General features: G+C 36.1%; 1 protein-coding gene across 1 annotated transcript; it reads left to right on the top strand.

Annotated features, from left to right (window-relative positions):
* The first annotated feature begins 2,142 nt into the window (after positions 1–2,142).
* On the top strand, positions 2,143–18,746 carry SH2D1A (SH2 domain containing 1A). Its single transcript, XM_075184366.1, has 4 exons — positions 2,143–2,417; positions 12,036–12,099; positions 15,218–15,347; positions 16,250–18,746. The coding sequence occupies exons 1-4, from the start codon at positions 2,281–2,283 to the stop codon at positions 16,252–16,254; spliced, it is 336 nt and encodes a 111-aa protein (XP_075040467.1). The 5' UTR covers positions 2,143–2,280; the 3' UTR covers positions 16,255–18,746.
* Positions 18,747–19,953: the final 1,207 nt, after the last annotated feature.

Raw genomic sequence — 19,953 nt, 5'->3', positions numbered from 1 at the left:
ATGATTCCCTCAATTCTATAACATATTCTATGTTAAAATAAATACTTCCATTGATCTAACATTTTCTAATCCAGACTATGAAAATATCTCTTTTAATTCATTAAATTTCATTAAATTTAAAATCACATATCTGTGTACAGTAATAGTAATATCATTACTGAATTTTAGCAAATATTGTCTTATTCAGATGAACCACAATGCAATTTTCATCAGTAGCAAAAACAAGCATGTCAACATTTGTCATGCCAGGAAAACAAAAAACAAAAACACATGGACCTCTATGTTACCTCAAATGTACCCCAGAGTCTAAAAAGGTACTCACCCAGTGACTCTTGACCACTAGTGAGGCAACAAAAACCCCCAAAAAACGTCAAACTGTGTATCAGCATTAGGGGTATATGCCGAGATAGTTTATGGTCTTTAATTGCACAATTATGCCAGTGACAATGCTAGTGCCAATTTCATCTTTCCTCCAAACATATGACCAGTTATCATTGCAGTGTGGGAAAAAAAAGAAAACAGTCAATATTGTGTCAATCAGCTTGGCTTCCACATCAAACCTAGAGGCATATTCAATTTTACCCCGGCACATCGTAGCTACGGGTGGCTGCGCATTTAAAGTGTCAATATGGTACCGCAAAATCGAGGATTTCCCTTTGCAACCCTCTGGGGTTTTATAGCAATTGTGTTTAGCAATTCCAAAGAGCGGTAACGTGACCAAACCCATCAAATGATACACCTACTTCTATATATATGTATTTAACCTGAAATGTGACCGCTAAGTCTTTTTTTACTTAAAATGTGCACGGAAATGTTTCCATTTATTGGATGGTATTTTCCACCGAAGGTTTAAGCCGCTGCAAATGAAAATCATGTTGATAAAATATTCCTTTATATTCACGATTTCAATTATATTGTAATTATCATATATAATAATGCTATAAATCTTCTTTGCATGATCAGTTTCCTAATTTCATATACAGTGTAATACTAATGAACATCAGACTGAAGAAATGTACATTCCAAAGATCTCTATAATTATTTCCCAACTAAAATGGTAGAGTTATAAATTCTTCTTGATTATCTGTGGATATATCAACTAACGTTCAGAGTGACCTACCTAATAAAGGGCATGCTTAAGCAGATACGTGATATTATATTTACATTAAATTTTGCCATGCCATTGTCAATAAACCGAAATATTGTAGAAACCGAACTCAATCACTCATTGTTGCCGTTTTATATACAGATTGCCTTTTTTATAACTATACAAATGGAAACATAACGACAGACATAAAAAATAACAATAACTGTTAAAGGTGGAAACTTGCTACCAAATCTAATGCATTACCGCAAGCTAAGGACATAAAGGTCATGATCTGTATGCTTAATTGTGATTTGCAAGAAGAAACATTTCATCTAAAAAGTGGGAAATGACTCAATGACATAATATCCATATCATAATAGTTACCAGAGAACAATCTGACTTGCAATACAGTGACACTTGTAGATCACAATTAAACAAGTAAATATTTTAGATTTTACATTATATTCTAACAAAACCTTTTACTGTGTATTTTGAACAACATTTTGCACCTTAATACAAAGTGGGTATAATATACGTATATATATGCATTTCTCCGTATCTGAACAATTCATCTCCAATAAATAAATATATTTGAATCTTGCAAAGTGTCACATTACTGTACACTTTGGCCATTATAAATGAAAATAGATAAACTACTCCCACCATTGCTTTTGCCAATGCAAAGTATACAGAAACTATATATATATATATATATATATATATATATATATTACACACACATATATATATATATATATTACACACACATATATATATATATATATATATATATATATATATATTACACACACACATATATATATATATATATATATATATATATATATTGGAAAATTGATTTTTCTGGACAAACTGCACCTGTCATGTGTTTAAGAGTTTTTTTTCCCATATCACTTATCGCTTCAAATTTAGCTGAAAGAAACTAAACTATTGTCATCTCTAAAACACTTAGTTTTAGAGTGTACTGGAAAAATGAGATCATACCATTCTCTTTTGCACGTGTGAGTTTATATATGGGAGGGATTTGTCACCACTTATGAACATTTTGCATCTCTGTGACACTGCTGTACTTCTGTGCTTAAACTTGATGAGCTCAAGATATTTTCCTCTACCTGAACTCAGCCACAACAATATACTTCTTTATTATCAGGATTAATTGACATCTATATAAAATGGAGAATGTGTCGGTTTACCATGGGAACATTAGTCGTGAGGCTGGTGAGAAGCTTCTCTGTGAGGCTGGAAAAGATGGAAGTTACTTACTACGTGATAGCGAGTCAATGGCTAACAAGTATTGTCTATGTGTTCTGTGAGTACTATGTCTTTTTGTGTTAACATATCTTTTATTCTTGCAAATCAAACAACCACCAATCCTTGATAAAATAGCAGTGCTTTTATGTTCCAAGATATTTTTTTTTTTTCAGTTCAGATAAATGATTATTACATACATATTAGCACAATTTGGTCTGTTATTGCAGTTATAACATACGACTGCAATACTATGAGATGTGTTACAGAGACCTCTGAATTATTTGTATCTTTGCAGACATGGAAATATTTTTAATGATCATATAATTATATTCTTATTAACCTTTGCTGCAATTTCTCTGCTACGGAATTTATTTAATATGTAAGCTGTTTTTACTCTTAAGAACTGATGTATATTATTATATCAACTTTTTCACCTTGTAAAACCTTATCTTAAATTACGTTTAGAGTCAAAATGCTAGTTTTACCAAAAGATAACTTAGATTACCATTGAAATGTTCATTAGTAAGTCAACAACACATATTTGAAAGTTTGAAATGTTAAAGTAGTACTATATATTCAAGTAAATATACTAGTCGTTTAAATATATGTATTAATACCAATACATAGTACATTTTTGTGTCCATAGTACATGCATCCATTCTCTAGTAGATTGTTCTAGGGCACACAGAAGTAGATTGTTAGAGAAATTCATGGGACAATACAGTGTATGCGGGACACTAACAGGAATTGGGTTAATCTGAGGTGATAGATAAATTTTTTTCACATTTCCTGAGCTAGCATAACTGCACCATCTGCAAATAACATATAACTCTGAGTAACTAAAAATGTAAAGCTCACCAAATTTTGGCATTTAAGCTTTTTCCCACATTCACCATTTACCACCAAAACCTACCCTTTTACATGATCCAAGAACCCCGAAAGACAAGACACAATGGTTGGGTATATGGTGAAATTGCATTAATTTTCACTGAAGAAAAAACTCTTGATAGTGCTCGGAGCTTCCTCCCTTTTCTTTGATGCCAGATAGCAAGGGAAGTGTGGGTTAAAATCTCGATGATAATGTGCTTTCTGTCTCATGAGATTGAGTCAAAGCAAAATCAGGTTAAAATAAACACTCCTACTTCATTTACACATACCTATATTTCTTAACAATATTAAAAATCACTAAGGAGTCCAACGATAATTGAAAGGCACAAGGCTGCAGACCAAGTGCCTTATACATGTCATGGGACTCAATAAATTCAAATATCTTTATAATCCAAAGAGTTTATGCCCTTATATTACTACAATTATATTTTTAAAACACTTGGGGCTAGATTTACTAAACTGCGGGTTTGAAAAAGTGGAGATGTTGCCTATAGCAACCAATCAGCTTCTAGCTGTCATTTTGGAGAATGTACTAAATAAACAATAACTAGAATCTGATTGGTTGCTATAGGCAACATCTCCACTTTTTTCAAACCCGCAGTTTAATAAATATACCCCTTAATGTAGTGAGAACAGAAATTTATGATTTGTTTAAGGCAAGAACATTTGCACTTTTCTGATTTTATTTGAAACTTTGCCCCCATATTTTATGGCGTGAAATATCTTTCTTCAATAAAATAGAGTGCAATCTGCCAAACTAAGGAATGCTGACAATAAAGAAAGAGATGGCTGCTGTCAATTACTTACACATATAATCTAATGATTTTCTGATACTAAATAACTATATTTCAAGATAATGTACTGCTGCGAGTGAAGACAAGGCATCTCAGCAGCGGGCCAGTGATCAATTACAATAAGTTTGTTTCTCTTGCATGTTAAAGGAGATGTGCACTCACATTTTGTACTCCGCATATGAAAAGAAAATGATTTGCAAACACTATAATTAATTTTGAGTTCACAAATGGGTAGAAATGGAAAGCAAATGCATGCAGCAGCGTAATCACTAATGTTTATGTGACCAATTGTTCTATAGAACAGAGTGGTACATTGCAATTCTTACACATGGAGCTACAATTTAGCTAATTTATTTAATCAGTTTTGCTTTTACACATTGACTCCACAGAATATTCTAAGTTTGCTGAAACATGTTATAATCAAAACCTCATTTTGCACTAAATGTTGCTTGAATGGCTACTAATTTCTGATTCATTTTGAAGAAAGCACAAAATAGACTTTCAGCAACTTCCTTATTTCTAATTCTCTTGTCTGCGGGGAGAACAATGCCTCTCAAAGTGGATGTGCAGAGCTTTGAAGTGGTGGTATAAAAAGTGTTCAGCTATTGACAAAGCTATGGAGTTCAGATAAGATCTGTTCCGTTAGCAGAAACGACTTGAAAACAACCTGTCAGTTTATAAGTATGAACATAGCACAAAACATTCCGTTCGTTGCTAACTCTTTCACTACCACAACTAAGCTAACCATGAAAACCCAAAGTACTGCAAATGTTAAAAACAAAGTGTAAAATTCAGGCAAAAAGTAGTTAGACAAACCATGAAATAGACACATTCTATGAAAAGCAAAGCTGTTACATAACAATTTACAGTGTATATACATCTTAATGTAACAGCCTTTTTTTTCATTGAATTTGTCTATTTCATACTTTGCCTAAAAACAGTCTAGGCCTCCAGGGGGTTTACTAAACTGCGGTTTTGAAAAAATGGAGATGTTGCCTATAGCAACCAATCAGATTCTAGCTGTCATTTATTTAGTAGTCTACAAAATGACAGCTAGAATCTGGTTGGTTGCTTTAGGCAACATTTACACTTTTTCAAAAATGCAGTTTAGTAAATATACCCCCAAGTATTCTAAAGACTTTACACTTTTTTAATTTTAAGATTATTAAATTATGTTTATATTTTCCAGTGGGAGAATTCCCACTGCTGAGTTGCAGACTACAGTTCTGAAGACTGTCACACTTCAGAAGTTCGCATTTTAGCTCTATAACAAGTTCCCTATTGTAATAACTGTATTGTATAATTAAAGATTTGTATTTTTGACTGTCATTTTTTTAAATCTTAATTTTGGAAATTACACATATCTTCTGCACTCGCCCCCACATTCTATAATTTTTATATAACAAGATTCGGATACAAAATGTCATTACAGAAATTCGAAAATCAAATCATTCAAACAGAATCTGAGATTTTGCAATAAATTCAGTAACATAAACAGAAAATATGGGCTTAAAACCTGGTAGACCCCACAGTTTAAACGTAAGTCCTGCTGCGTAAACTTAAAACAGTTTATCACAAAGGACGTTTTGATATGAGAGGTGTGAGTGTACATCTTGCGCAGACTTTGTATGACTTTGCACCCTTATTTAGTGCTAAAGATGAGCAAACCTATGTCAAAATTTTGCACAAATCAAATTTCAATGTGTAATAGGCAATTGGAGAGAAGTGTCTATAATTAGAGCTAGAATGTCAACAGTCAATTCCTTCTGCTATGTGGTGTAGCTGGGGTAGGACAGGGAACACTTAAAGCTATTCTTCACATGTAGTGAAATGGGCAAAATTCTATGGCCAAATGCAGAATGAAGCAAATGTGCCATAGAACAGATTTGAAAATGAATTCATCTCTATTCAGTGGTTTAACTAAAGATCCCCAGGGCACTCCTAATATGTGGATGACCAAAAATGGTTTGTTTAGTGTATATTGGAGACTTCATAATTGTGAGTTTTAACAAGTGTATTGTGCAACGATGTCATTATCAAAGGTGAAACTAGCGAGCTGTGGGCTCCTGTGCAGTGAAATGGGGAGGAGGGAACCAGGACCACAGTTCGCTAGTTCCCCATGCATCGGGCCCCATTATCCCCATGGGCCCCTGTTCACCGCACCCTCTCCACCAATGGTAGTTCTGCCACTGGTCCTTATGAAGTTCTCGCAATATAGAAAGCATGTGATAATGCTGTGTGCTGATGGTTTTGGAGTTGCAAAGAGAGGGAAGAAAACAAGCAGCCCTGAGCCTGTGTAACAGGGTAACAACAGGGCTCCAGAACCTGCTAACCCTTGGTGTGATTGCTACTGCTACCCCTGTTGCTGGGCCCCTGAGTTTATTGTGGCTTTTTTTGCAATTAGATTGGTGAGTCTGAAATTCTCATATAAAATCTACTGACAAAGGATGTAAGTATACAGAACAATACCTCACTGTGAGGTCATTTGTATGCATAGACAAGAGAAGATCTGTCCAAAATACCACTCTAAACCAAATAAATAAAAAAAATAGTAATAAAAACTGTTGCACAACATTTCCATGATTAGTAGTTGTACTGACTCATTTTTACAGTGCTTTTGTTAGAGTAGACTTTTCCAGAGTAGAGTGTTTACATAGTGTTTTAGATTAAATTTGGAATTCCCCCTTCTCTGCGCTTGCGCTTTCTCCCCTGGTGTTGGGTTCCAGTGATGTGTAGTGATAGTGTTTTTGATTTTATCAGGACTAATCTTACAAAATAAGGAACTTCTGTTCACTCTTTTACCTTTAATAAAGCAATGTTAGGCTGAAAATATAAATTTTAATTATATGATAGACAGCAGAACTCCTATAGAATTGATTAATGTCTTTCAGATTAATGTGATTGCAGTAGTACAGATTTTGAATACCTGTTGTTTTTGGTGATTGGTAGGAAGAAAATAGCTCTTCAATTTTTATTTACCAGAATTTGGCTGTTTGGGAGATCTTAAAAAAAATGATTTTGGTACTGCTTTAGACTAAATCTATCTAAAAGAAAGAATGAGGAGCATTGTTGTCACATAGTGTTTAAGGGACAGTTGCATTTGTATCTTATAAAAGCATTATTGCTTGTTGGTAAGTTTTCAATTTGCCAGATCACTACCGTGGTTTTCAATCAAAACGTCACTGATCAGTAAAGATAGTAAAAGCATTACATTGTCTTTCTGATGCTACAAAGCTATAACATGATGCACCAGAAAGTGAATGGTGGGCAGCATGACTGCTTCAAGTGTATAATGATAGTGGTTTGCTGAAAAGGGTTCATTCCATTCAAACTAATCATCCAGTGTTGTCCATCTGAGGATGAGTCCCCCATTGCTATGAGTTAACAATGGTATAATAGCAGAGCTTGCTAATGAAGCCCTACCCTGTGGGGGAGAGAGAGCAAGGTAGTTATATTGTGGCAAGGCTTTACTGATCCACTTAAAACTGGTTTTAGACAGCATCAGCGGGTGACAGATCAAAAAATATAGGGTTATTATATATGTAAGAAATTTCAAAGCCAAATGGACAATAAACTAATATTTCATTGAACAGATGTTGTACTCATCTCTATTTAAGTTATATGAAAATAGATCTATCTATCACATGTAACAAATGATGCATGCAAATGAATTAATGAACACACACAAAACAGAGTGAGTTAAAGTCAATCTGGAGAAAGCCTAGGTAAGGAATGAAACAGTGCATAAAATTCAGCACAGTTGTTGAATTGCCTCATAGAATTCAGTCAAACAGCATTTGGCGTCCCACACATAACTTTCACTGCTGCGCTCTTACAAGTCACTAATTCATTTCAATTCACGCAGAGACACTTTAGACTGACAACATTCTTCAGCTTCCAACCACCTCTCCTTCCCCTCTTCTTTTTCCAGGATCATTATCATATATTTAAGAAAATGTGGTTGTAAGATTGCTGTTAGTTTTTCTGTGTAGTCATCTTCCAAATGCCTCAAAAGATCGCAATAAAGTCGTGATACAGCCATTTGAATTGAGAGACAAACCTACAGCTCTCAGGTCAAGTGGCACAGTCAGTCAGTGTATGGCCACTACTAAGGTGCCTCGTATCATACATGTGGCTACTTTTCATTCTCCTTGTGATGGAATGGAAGGAAAATAAATGGCAAACAGTGGGACCTATGGAATCTGTCTATGAGTGCAATCTAATTATATAACTGACAATGTGGTTTGTGTATTATAGATAACAATGGGTTCTGTATAAGTCCCTCCAGTGCAACGAACTGTACAGTGTAGCTGACAATGGGGTTTGTGCATTGTGGCTGATAATGGGGTGAGACTGTGAAATGTAGTTGACAGTGGGAGTATGTGCAATATTCTGCCTATGAGGTTTGCTAATTGAGGGTGACAACAAAGTCTGTGCAATGTGTTCTGTTCACATATGTTTCAACAATGTATCTCAACCTTTCAGCGTTTAAATTACACTGAGAAAAAAATGTTGGTGTTGAGGCAAAAGGAATTAAAAAAATCGTACTGGATACAGCTTGCTATAATAGCAATATGGGAGTATTTTAACGGCGATATAAATGTAAAAAAACAGACGCCATTTTTTGTGGAACTATAAGTCCCAGTCAGCCAGGGTGCCATAAACAGTGTGGGCATGCTGATGCTTGTATAACTACAAGCACCAGCATACCCATGGCAGCCAGGGCATGTTGGCACTTGGAGAACCACAAGTACCAACATGCCCTGACACCCACGCTGGCTGGGACCTGTAGTTCCACAATACAAAAAGCTAAGTAAACCACAACCCTCTCATTCATACCATATACATTTAATAAAAATAATAAAACCCCAATAAAGACACTAAACACCCTCATTTATACCACATAATTTTATTAAAAATAATAAATCCCCAAAATACTCACCAGTGATGTTTTCATCTGCCATCAGCAGCTTTTAATCCTAAAATGAGTGTAAACCAAGTCTCAATTAAATTTGTATTTGTATGGGAAGGGCATTGTAAAATGCTTCCACCACTGGACTCCTTACCGGCATCCAGTACCGGGTTTCTTCTGGGTAACTGATGCTGCTAGTATACCCCATTACTGGTGTACCTGGGCTGGTACCCCTGACCTCTTCCTATGGATCAGGGTTGCTGTGGATGGATCCCCCCTGGCCTATCACACTGGCCAGAGCTGCTGGATAGTGGGCAGAGTGGTGGTACCTGAAAACTGGGTCCAAACCTCAGAACAACTGGGAACGGATCGAGTTTGGTCTAATCTGTAGGTCACAGAGATCTACAAGCAGGTCTGTGAAGCAAGTGTTGTTTATTTGTTTACCTGGTTGAAGGCACCAGTGAGCAGGTCAGATGAAACAAAAAGATCAATTTTCAATACAAAACAGTGCTTTTTTATACAGTTTTGGACACAGCCTCAAGGGTAAGCCAGCCCCCTGAGGTCTGAGTTATATTTAGTATCAGAATGCAATATGTTTACCCAAACATGGATTTACATGCAATGCAAAGTTAACAATATTTACACTTATCTGTGATATCCTAAAACATCCTGTGATTTCCTGCATCTTGTTTTAGACACAGAGAAAATCTAACAGCAAGTCTAATTAAACCTTCCAGTGCCTCCAGGTGTGTTTGGACATCACACATTGAAAGGTCTAATTAACATGCGATTAACATGGGTAATTTCTTCAGACAGTTGCAGAATACACATTTCCTGTACTTAAGAATTCCAAAAGAAACAAAACCCCAAACAAGTCATTTCAATACACCAAAATACACAAAAGACTTCCTCTAAAAAATGCTTATTGCATCAGATATATACATCAAAAATAATGCATTTCCTCTAGTAAAGTTAAAACAAAGACGACTTCCCTCCCCTGGTCTCAGAAATAAAGATATTTCCTTTACCAAAATACACACAATATCAAAAATAAGTACATTTCCAGTTATATAAATAAGCGCCTTATGCTATTTCCTTTAAATAAATTTATACCATAAGTTATTTATAAGTGATCCAGTCAAACCACCCATTCAGGTTGTCCCAAACCTACCATACTAGGTCAGATACTACTCTGCTGCTTAGCCAAAAGGATGAATTGAGATTGAAATTTTAAATCTCAAACTGGACATGGTAACTGGATGTAGATATACAATACATGGCATTTATATGAGAGTTCCCTTGTTTAATTTACAAGGGCAACATTGCAGCACAGATCTACCTTACTCATAGCTCTACTCTTGGCTAATGATGAATGCTCTGCCAATTGAGAAGTGCATAGTACTAATCATTGAAGTTTTGTAGTATTGGTACAGACCATCTTCAGCTATCATCATTAACATTTATTTATATAGCAGCAAGATATTTGAAAACGCCATCCTTGGCGAACAATGAATGCTTTGCAAATCAAGAATTGTATAGTACTAGTCTTTGAAGCTTCTGTTATGGGTTCAGGCCATCTTCGTCTATTTACTTTTATAAATACTATCTCTATTCATTCATACCACTGCCCATCCAATGACCTCTTTCTGTTACTGTAGCTTTACTGTCTATGATGGATTCCCTGTTAACATTCAAAATGTATTGTGTGCATAGTCTTTGAAGTTTTGTAGTATGGGTGCAGGCCACCTTCATCTATCATCATAATTTATTTATATAACGACAGCAAATTACATAGCATTTTGCAATTAGATATCTACTTGTCTAAGTATCTAATGGGCTTGCTTCGGATGGTGGCATGGCAGATGTAATTTTTTTGCAGCAGCTGCAGTGTTCTACATACAGTCACTGAATGTCGAAAATGCCCAGAAAAAACCTTTACACTCACTTATCCTTTTTTTTAATATAAATGTCTCTGAATGACACAAAATTGAAAAATACAAAAGGTTAGAATACATAGTGTTTTGGGGGTGTTCTGCTGTGTTGACACTGACATGCAAACACCTTTTTTAAAAATAGATGTCACTGAATGACCCTTTAAAAACTGACAAGTATTGAAAACTACAAAAGATTAGAATATATAGTGTTTTTTTGGAGTGTGCAGTTGCCTTGACACACATGCAAACACACAGTTTTTTTAAAATGAATTCAGATGTCACTACCCCCCCACTCAAGATTACTTTCACTAGAAAACTTAAATTTTTAAATGAATTAAATAATTTTGTCTTTTGGATTCTGCTGTCAATAGTCATATAGCAAAAACACACTGTTTTTCTCCACTAAATATACTACTTGTTTTAGAATGATATTTAACTCTGTCTATAGTAGTATTATATGTACATTAAAAAACTATTAGCCACTACTCTATCTAAACTTTCTGACAGATTGAAATTAAAACCAATTGATCAGCAAACTATTCTGGCTAACTGATCTCTACCGAACTGCTTTACAATAATCATAACTACTTTATTGTTTTCTCTGTCCTTCTTTCACCCTAAACGCTATTTTCAGAGCAGAGCACTACAGCTAACCTCCTCGCTACACACTGTCTGTTCTAAAATGGCACAATGGAAAGTGAGAGAAGGCTATGTATAAAATATCAATCCAAAACTCTTGCGGGTTTTGCTTCAATATTTTCCCAGAAATGACTCTTTGCTTTGCTTTGTTTCGAGATCCAAAATTGTCACGCGTTATGACCAAATCTCAGATCTGGCAGATTTCTCCATATCCGAACAATTCATCTCCAATAATTATATTTGAATCTTTCAAAATAACACATTACTGTACACTTTGGCCATTATAAATGAAAATAGATAAATTACTCCCACTATTCCCGCTTTTGCTTTCAACAATGCAATGTATACAGGAACATATATAAATATATATGAACTATACTAGAATATTACACTCCTCAAATAAGGTACTTCAATATGTACATGTATTGTTATCCAAATTACTGTTTACATCAATTAACATGCTTGAAATGTGCTAATATGTAGTTTTTATCACCGCACCTTGTCTGCAGGCACAAAGACTTGATTTACACATACAGAGTGTCACAAACGACAACTGGTTCCTGGTCGGCTGAGGTAAGTACGCTCTTTACTAGCACCATTTTGTGGTAATAAAATGTAAGAATGACCTTGGTATTGTATTGTAGTTTTATATCAGGTTGACAGGTCCACTTTAAACATTGATACATTTTCCACTAACGATTTCACTTATAAATCTGCAATAAGGTTTTCCCAGTCATGTTAATAATATTTTATTAACACGTCAGTTTTAATATTAAAATAGTTGAGACTTCCTGTGTAAAGAAAGATCAATACAAATAGCACAGTGGTATTCAATGGTTTTCATGTAGAGTTGAACAATACCTACATATGCTTGTGTCCATATGCAGACTCAGCTGTATCCTACAGTTACTACTCTTTACACTTAGGATGAATGGGAGAGGGAAGGGTGTGCAAGTATAGGTCAGTACAGTAACAGCATGTAAAGTAATTGCGGCACATTCACAGGGTGAAACAGACACAGATACACCAGTCAGGAGACGTATCAGTTGTGGGAGCACAGACCTTGCCAGTGTGAAAAGAAATGAAATGAAATACAGATTTTTCTTCTCAATAATGATTTTTATTAAAACTTTTAATTACAGGGTATACATACACAAAAAAGAAAATTACACACAAAAAAACAAGGGGAATGTATGGGAAGGGTAGGTATAAAGGAGGGGGAAGGGAGGCAGTACATATCAGTACACATCAATAGCAACAGGATGTACAAATCCCAACATCTTAACAGATTACAAATTGTTCAGTATGCAGCTTGAGAGGCCCCTTTCCAGATATTGCTGTAACAGGTTGCGAGGGAACTTGAGGAGACTGACTGAACTGATGTTTTGAAGACATATCGGTTCCAGTCAAACCATTTAATGTGGGGAGAGGAGGCAGAAGAGGCGTACAGTACTCCCAAAGTTTCCATGTCACAGCTCAGCTGAACCTTAGAGATTATTTTAGCTATTGAAGGAAGCGTAGTTGATTTCCACGCTTGGGCTATCACCGCACGGGTAGCTATAAAAATGTGACCTATGACATACCGATCCCCTGGTAGAATTTCTGGTGGGAAAAAGTGTAAAAGTGCTACTTCCGGAGTTTTAATTATCGGAGTTCGAATGACCTTAGATATTAATACATATACCTCTGCCCAGAGAACACGGACCACGGGACAACTCCAGAAAACATGGAAGATGTCCCCTACTTCCCCACATTCGCGCCAACAGGCCCTAGTCTGGGCCACATCTTATGCAATCTGTCAGGGGTCATGTAGAGTCTATGAAGCAGCTTATAGAGCATCTCCGTGTGGTTCAAGCACCTCGACATCCGTTGGGCATTTTGATAGATACGGCCCCATTGTTTCGGTTCAAATTCCCGGCCAAGATCTCTCTCCCAGGCTAATTGGGAGGGAGCTTTCACCGACTGCTGGCTTGTGTTGACGTGCGTGTACCAGAAGGAGATAGCCGCTTTGTTGGTTCCGGTTGAGAGTCTGGACAGGAAAAGGGCTGGAGGATGTTGTAGAGGAGTGCCTTGTGTGCGCAAGGAATGCAGCCAATGCCTGACCTGAAGGTATTTATAGAAATCCTGGTTAGGGATCTGGAATTTTTCCCTCAAATCAGAGAAAGGTAATAGCGTTGTGTCAGAATGAAGCACTTTGACATTGGTAATGCCCCTTGAGCGCCACAAGGATAGGTTTAAATTAGGTATGGGTTTAGCTAAAGCAAGGAGGGAGATATTAGAGGTAGGGAGGGAGACGAGATTAGATACCTTCAAAAATATGTCCCAAATTATGAGAGCATCGCTCGTAAGTCGTGGTAGGGTAGTCTGAGGGGGCCTCCAAGACCTGGGGATCCAAAGAAGATCAGCCAACGGAAATGTATGATTAAGACCTCTCTCCAGGTCAACCCAAGGTTTGTGGGAACCTGGAAGGGACCAGTCTTGGAGCTGAGCTAAAATGGCTGCTTCCTGGTATTTTACCAGATCCGGTAAGGCAAGACCCCCAGTCTTTTTTGGACGGGACATAGTCGTATGAGTGAGTTTAGGTGGTTTTCCCTTCCATACATAAGAAGTAAGTAGGCCACGTAGTTTATCCATATAGAGTTTGGGCAGCTTAAAAGGCAAAGTCCTAAATAGATACATCATTTTGGGTAGGAGGGACATTTTAAACGTGGCTATCCTGCCTAGCCAGGCGACCTCATGGTGTTGCCACGATTTTGCTAAGGCGTTTAGTTGCATCATTAGTGGAGTATAGTTAGTCTCAATCAAGGAGTCTAGGAGGGGAGTGATCAAAATCCCTAGATAGGGCATAGAGAGAGATACAGATTTTTTTAAAAACAATGTGCCCCCCTTCCCCCATAACTGCATGCCCCCCTTCCCGCAAAAGCCGCAACCAGTGCGGTGTATGACAGGCCGGGCTGCTGGAACTGTAACAGGGAAACAGACCTAATGGGGTCCCCTTGTCACAGTGTTACCCAATTCCAGCCTGTTCAGCACAGAGCTTAATCCCTAGGGCAATTGGTCCAGCAAAAATATGTCTCCACCACCTCTAGGAAAACTCAACTTCATGCTGAAAGCACTATGGCTCCTCTGTTCAAGTATTTAATATCGCAATGTTTTATTTTTATTCCCATTACATTAAAAGATGATAGAATGAAGAGGATCACCCTTGAGTTATGTGTGTAAACAATTAATAAAATAAAGTGTCGGGCAGTGTTTATTGTTATAAAATATTTTTCACGGTTTCAGTGGGTTTTTCCTGTTATAGTGCCACTAGCTCAGCCTGTCATAGCCCAGTGCTGGTTGCAGTTTTTGCAGAGGGATCACGTGCTGTTCATTCCCCTGCAATTTCCGAACCCAGGCTATGAGTGCTGAGCACAGTTGGGAAAGGGGGAGCGCAACATTAGCATAGTATGCTGAGTGGTACGTAACTAAATATACGTGAATCCCAGCATACACGTGTTATTGTTTTATTTTTTTGGAAACATTTTACATCTGCATTTTTACGGATGCATTTTTCCTTTAATTAGTCCAATTTGTAATATGACATAAGGTGTAATAAATATAAAACAATTGGTATGTAAAATATACATTATTTTAAAATAAAAATTGGCCAGCATTTTATTTTGTTTCATTTGATTTCATGCATTTTTAGGCTGCACCCGGTGTCCCAAAAAGAATGTTTAGAAAGGTCCAGAATCTAATATCCGCTTACAAGAAACCAGGTCAAGGAATTGCAATCCACTTACAGCACCCAGTGGAGAGGAATGTATCTAATGCAAAAGGTAATCTATTACAGTATGTTGTACTGCGGTGCTGCATTTAATCTATAATCACAGTTAGATAGTAAGGTTAAAAAATACACAGGTCAATCAAGTTCAGTCTGTCTTAAATTCTAATTGTGGTGACACAGAAGAAGGCAAAACAGTTGTGACAGTTGTCTTATCTGACCACAAAAATAGCAATCAAATAAATTCCCTGAATCACTCATCCCATGATGTTCTGTAAGAAAGGCATCCAAACACTTATTCATTTCTGTTAGGGAATTTGCATCAGCCCTTAGGTTGATTCAAATAATACAGCTGTAAAAGACATATCTCCATCTCTGTTCAGGTCTTCATTAGCTCTCAATTCTGTGAACATACTCTTACTGTACTTGACCTATGCCACAACACCATTTCCCTCCCCCATCTTCAGATGAAAGCAGGCGCACGTGTGGATGTGTGTTACTCTGCATAGGCCTAGGTACTTGCGAGAGTTTCTGTGGGCATGCATAGAATGAAATCAATCAATTTTCAATAAGCAAACTACTCTGTTTCAGCCCTGAAGTGTATGTTCCACTCTGTGTCAGCCCTGAGGAGTTCTATATGTCTTTAAAGTATAGGCAAGTTGTTGTTTTTAAACTTTAAAGGATTAGTGACATTCCTGTGAAATAAGAGTATAACAGTATGTTTGAGCTGTCTCTATAACTAATCCTCCACTAAGTGCTCTTTATAAAGTTAAAGGCAGAAACTAATCATGAACAGGAGAAGTAGAAACCTTTACTACATGATTTGCTGTGAAATATTGGGAGCACACACATGGTGATTAGAGAGACTAGAATTTGGACATAATCCCATCTGTTCAACCTATATGTAAAATTTCTTCAATGGACATAACTAATTGGTTGTTTTTTTTAAAATTGCAGGTTAATAAAGGACACCAAAAGCTATGCCTTCTTTGATGAACCAACTCTATTGCCTGAGAAAAAAACTCTGTTTTCAGATGTCAAAGAAAATACATCTATAATTTAATCTATTTAACATTAAAGTACATTGTAAATGAATGCCTTGATTAGCCACTATGAAATATATATACAATATATATTACTATGCGTTTAGGGGTACAACATTGTGTGTTTGAGCAAGGAAGAATTTTATTTCTGTCAGCTCCTTTGTTGCTTCAGATCGTTATTAATGATCAAAAAAGATTCATTTTTGTATTCAGGTTTATTTACAACCTATTGTACCAAAAACGACTTACCTCATTACTAAAGAAGCATCAAAAGGTCAAGCAAATATCAAGTGGGACTAGCATGCATTTTCAACAAAACACAAAGCCAAAGTATAGGCCAAAACAACAAACAAATATCAAAATTGAATTACATTCCCTTCCCCGAACCTTCATAACTTTTTCCATAGAAAGTAAAAGACAATGTCTGGTTCACAGCTGGCAACATTTTTCAGTGAAAAACAGTTATTGAAACAAAAACCTGATTGGAACATAGGCAGCTCTCTGATGAGTCCAGGAAGTGATGAAATGACAAGAAAATCATCCTATAGGGTGACTGGTCTCTCATGTCACTAGGCTGCAAGATTTGTCTCTCACGTTTTTTACACGGATGAGGATCTGATTAGATGACCAGATGGTCAACCAGGAACAAGGAGAATAATACTTTATAAGCAGAGAATGATTATGAATACACTATGAGTTATTACTCAGCCACAATAGGTAGCTGCATACGTCACAAATTTTATATCCATGGCTATCTGGGAGTAGTGGCAATGAAAGGGATACAAGGGATGTTCTCAAAAAAAAATGAAAGAGCTTAATGAGGATATTGGTTACCACAATCAAGCAAATCTGATTTCCCTGTTTACCATGTTATCAAAAATTTGTTTAAAAGGGATGCCCCCAGACATTATTTAGCACATTTAGCCAGGAGGCTTGGCAGCAGTGGTGTACACATTGCAAAGAGGGCAGCACATGACTGCATGTGAGCTGATCATGTAATGCTCCGATACATAAATCAGATACATAAATCAGATCCCCTTTGCTGCTAAGCCTTCCAGCTGATTTCAATAAATAATATGATTCCGCAAGTGGTACCTATTGCCTTTTGTTGGGTCAACTGGGAATTAGAACTCTCCCTGTGGGAGAATTGCTTCTAATCATTTTTTCTCCCACTATTATCAACTCAGTGTAGTTTTAGTTCATGTGTTAGTAATGAAGTACATATCAATTATATTTAACCATTTATGTGTTGGTTTATTTCAATTGCTCATAAGTATTGCTATTTTGTAATTTTATTTACTCATAAGGCAATTATTTGACTAACTTTAGCAGTCTTTCCCTTTTGAAGAAAAGTTGTAGCCATTGTTCTTCCATATGCTATCTTCTATAGTTTGTCAAATTGAGATACTCGACTGTTTTAAATAAATGTTTAAATTAAAGGTGCTGGGGAAAGTAAAATCATTACAATTTATTCCAGCTTTGCTTTTCCATGCCAGGTCTCTTCCCAGCTCCGATGCCATCGAAATATATGTATGTATAAATGCAATGCCATGCTGCAATGCACATTGTAAAAATGATCATAAGGCCTGTAGGCCCTTTTTGTTTGTTGACTGAAAATATGTCTGCTTGAGAACAGCAAGTTTCATTTATAATTCAAGCATGTCCTTAAACATGGAATTTGGGGTGTGCTATCATGTTGTAGAGAAAATATTTATCTTTTTTTTGCTTAATACAATCAGTATCCTCTTTAGTTAATGTACCATTTCAGGTTATCAGTATAGTGCTTTACTTTGTAGAGCTAAATGCTTAAAATTTGCAAATCAATAATTGTAGCAAGCATATACTATAACTGTCTTTATTGGTATGGCATCATACCACTTTACTCAATACTGACTTAAAACTGATTTATGTTGCTTGGGCCACAGTTCAAATAATATTTTGGATGTATTCAATAGACAGATCCTATCCTAGCATATATAAAAAAAACACTCAGATTATAGCTATCATTTATTTAGAACCTTCTACAAAATGACAGCTAGAATCTGATTGGTTGCTATAGGCAACATCCCCACTCTTTCAAACCCGCAGCTTAGTAAATCTAGCCCTTAGGCTTAAATAACAAAATGTTGATCATTTGAAGTCTGAATTAAGGGTGTTATGACAGCTACAAAAATGACAATATTTTGATATGTTTGAAACACGCACCCACATTCCTTATCTATGCAGCCTGTAAAGTTATCACACAAAGGACTTATTAACTACTTCTACTTTTTTACTTGCTTTTACAATATTTATTCTTCAATCCCAAATATAGCCCGAACAAATTGCAGGGTTAATTATAGGATCTTTTTTATTGAGGCATTGTAATTTGTATGTCATTACTGTAACTTGTAAATGTGTATAGTCTTTAATAAACATATCATATATTAAAAATACTTATTATTATTAAAATAATGTTCTGTCTTATGTGTGTGTGTATGTTTATAAATCCATTAATTTTATCTAGGTTGTATTAAAGGCATTGTCTACTTTTGGACAACCCCTTTTCAATAAAACATGCCTCACTGTATAGCAAACAGTGCCACCACTATTACCTGGTTGGCACTGTGCCTCTTGACATTTGAGGAATCCATCCATAGTTCTATAACAGAGTTCTATGAACGTTTCTACATGGAATGCTAATGAAGCGATATGGATGGTATGCACTGTGCTAGTTTTCCCTACAGTGCCAAAAATGAGCAGTTACTGGTGCACTCCAGTAAATGGCTATGTGCCATAGTGGGGATGCAGGGGAGAGATATTTCATTTTAATTACTAGCAATACTGACCCACTGTTTTATGCGTGTAATTATCAGTAAGAAATTGTTATTGAAAGAGATAAAGCTAACATAAAAGACGATCCAACTCAGTTTATTTGTGTTCAATCTATGGTGCACGTGTATAAATATTCACCAGATCTTGCACTCAGACACTCAGGGCTAAACAATTATTTTACTTAATTGACTGGCCAGGCCCAAAAGCAGTCATGGTCAAAAGCTTGCATAAACTTTTAGAGCCTTGAGAAGCATGTTTATAATTAAAATATTAAAACATACATACAATCTGTTTCCTGGGCACTCAGGTAGCATCCTCCTTTTCCACCCTCGCTATAGTCCATTTTTGCCTTTCAAGAAAGTTGATGGTTTGCTTGGGTTTAAAAATAGGGAGCAAAGAGAACTTGCTGGATATGTCCTCAGACTGGGTTAGTCTTTTTAAAACAGATTGGTCCAGGTATACCTTTACTACGCATTTCATCTGTTAGACTATGTCAGGATGAACAGGTGCATCCTACCCAAACTGTTTTACTTTGTGTTTCTGTATATTATAAGACTATAGATTATGATTTAGCCTTTATTATACCCAATATTCCAGTAAACTTATACACCATTACCAATGTGAAAGTCATAAAAAAAAACCCATCTCAGATCAGAAAGAGTGCTAAAAATAAATCATCTCAGTAACATCTGAATTTAAGTGCTATCAAATTTTAATTGAAAATTCAGATGGAATTTATCTCAAAATAATGTGGGAAAAATGTGACTCTTCTCTAGCATATACCATTATATAACATTTAACTCC

Source organism: Mixophyes fleayi, chromosome 9 (assembly GCF_038048845.1).
Source record: "Mixophyes fleayi isolate aMixFle1 chromosome 9, aMixFle1.hap1, whole genome shotgun sequence".
In the NCBI taxonomy this organism is placed as follows: domain Eukaryota; kingdom Metazoa; phylum Chordata; class Amphibia; order Anura; family Limnodynastidae; genus Mixophyes; species Mixophyes fleayi.
Note: the sequence above shows the minus strand (reverse complement) of the source record. Positions and strands in the feature narration are given on the sequence as shown.

Bases quoted from the DNA above. Each gene is read 5' to 3' on its own strand.
- SH2D1A (XM_075184366.1), top strand. From the start codon at position 2,281: ATGGAGAATGTGTCGGTTTACCATGGGAACATTAGTCGTGAGGCTGGT. The intron at 2,418-12,035 runs GTGAGTACTATG...CCTTGTCTGCAG, and splicing joins AAGTATTGTCTATGTGTTCT to GCACAAAGACTTGATTTACA. The intron at 12,100-15,217 runs GTAAGTACGCTC...ATGCATTTTTAG, and splicing joins CTGGTTCCTGGTCGGCTGAG to GCTGCACCCGGTGTCCCAAA.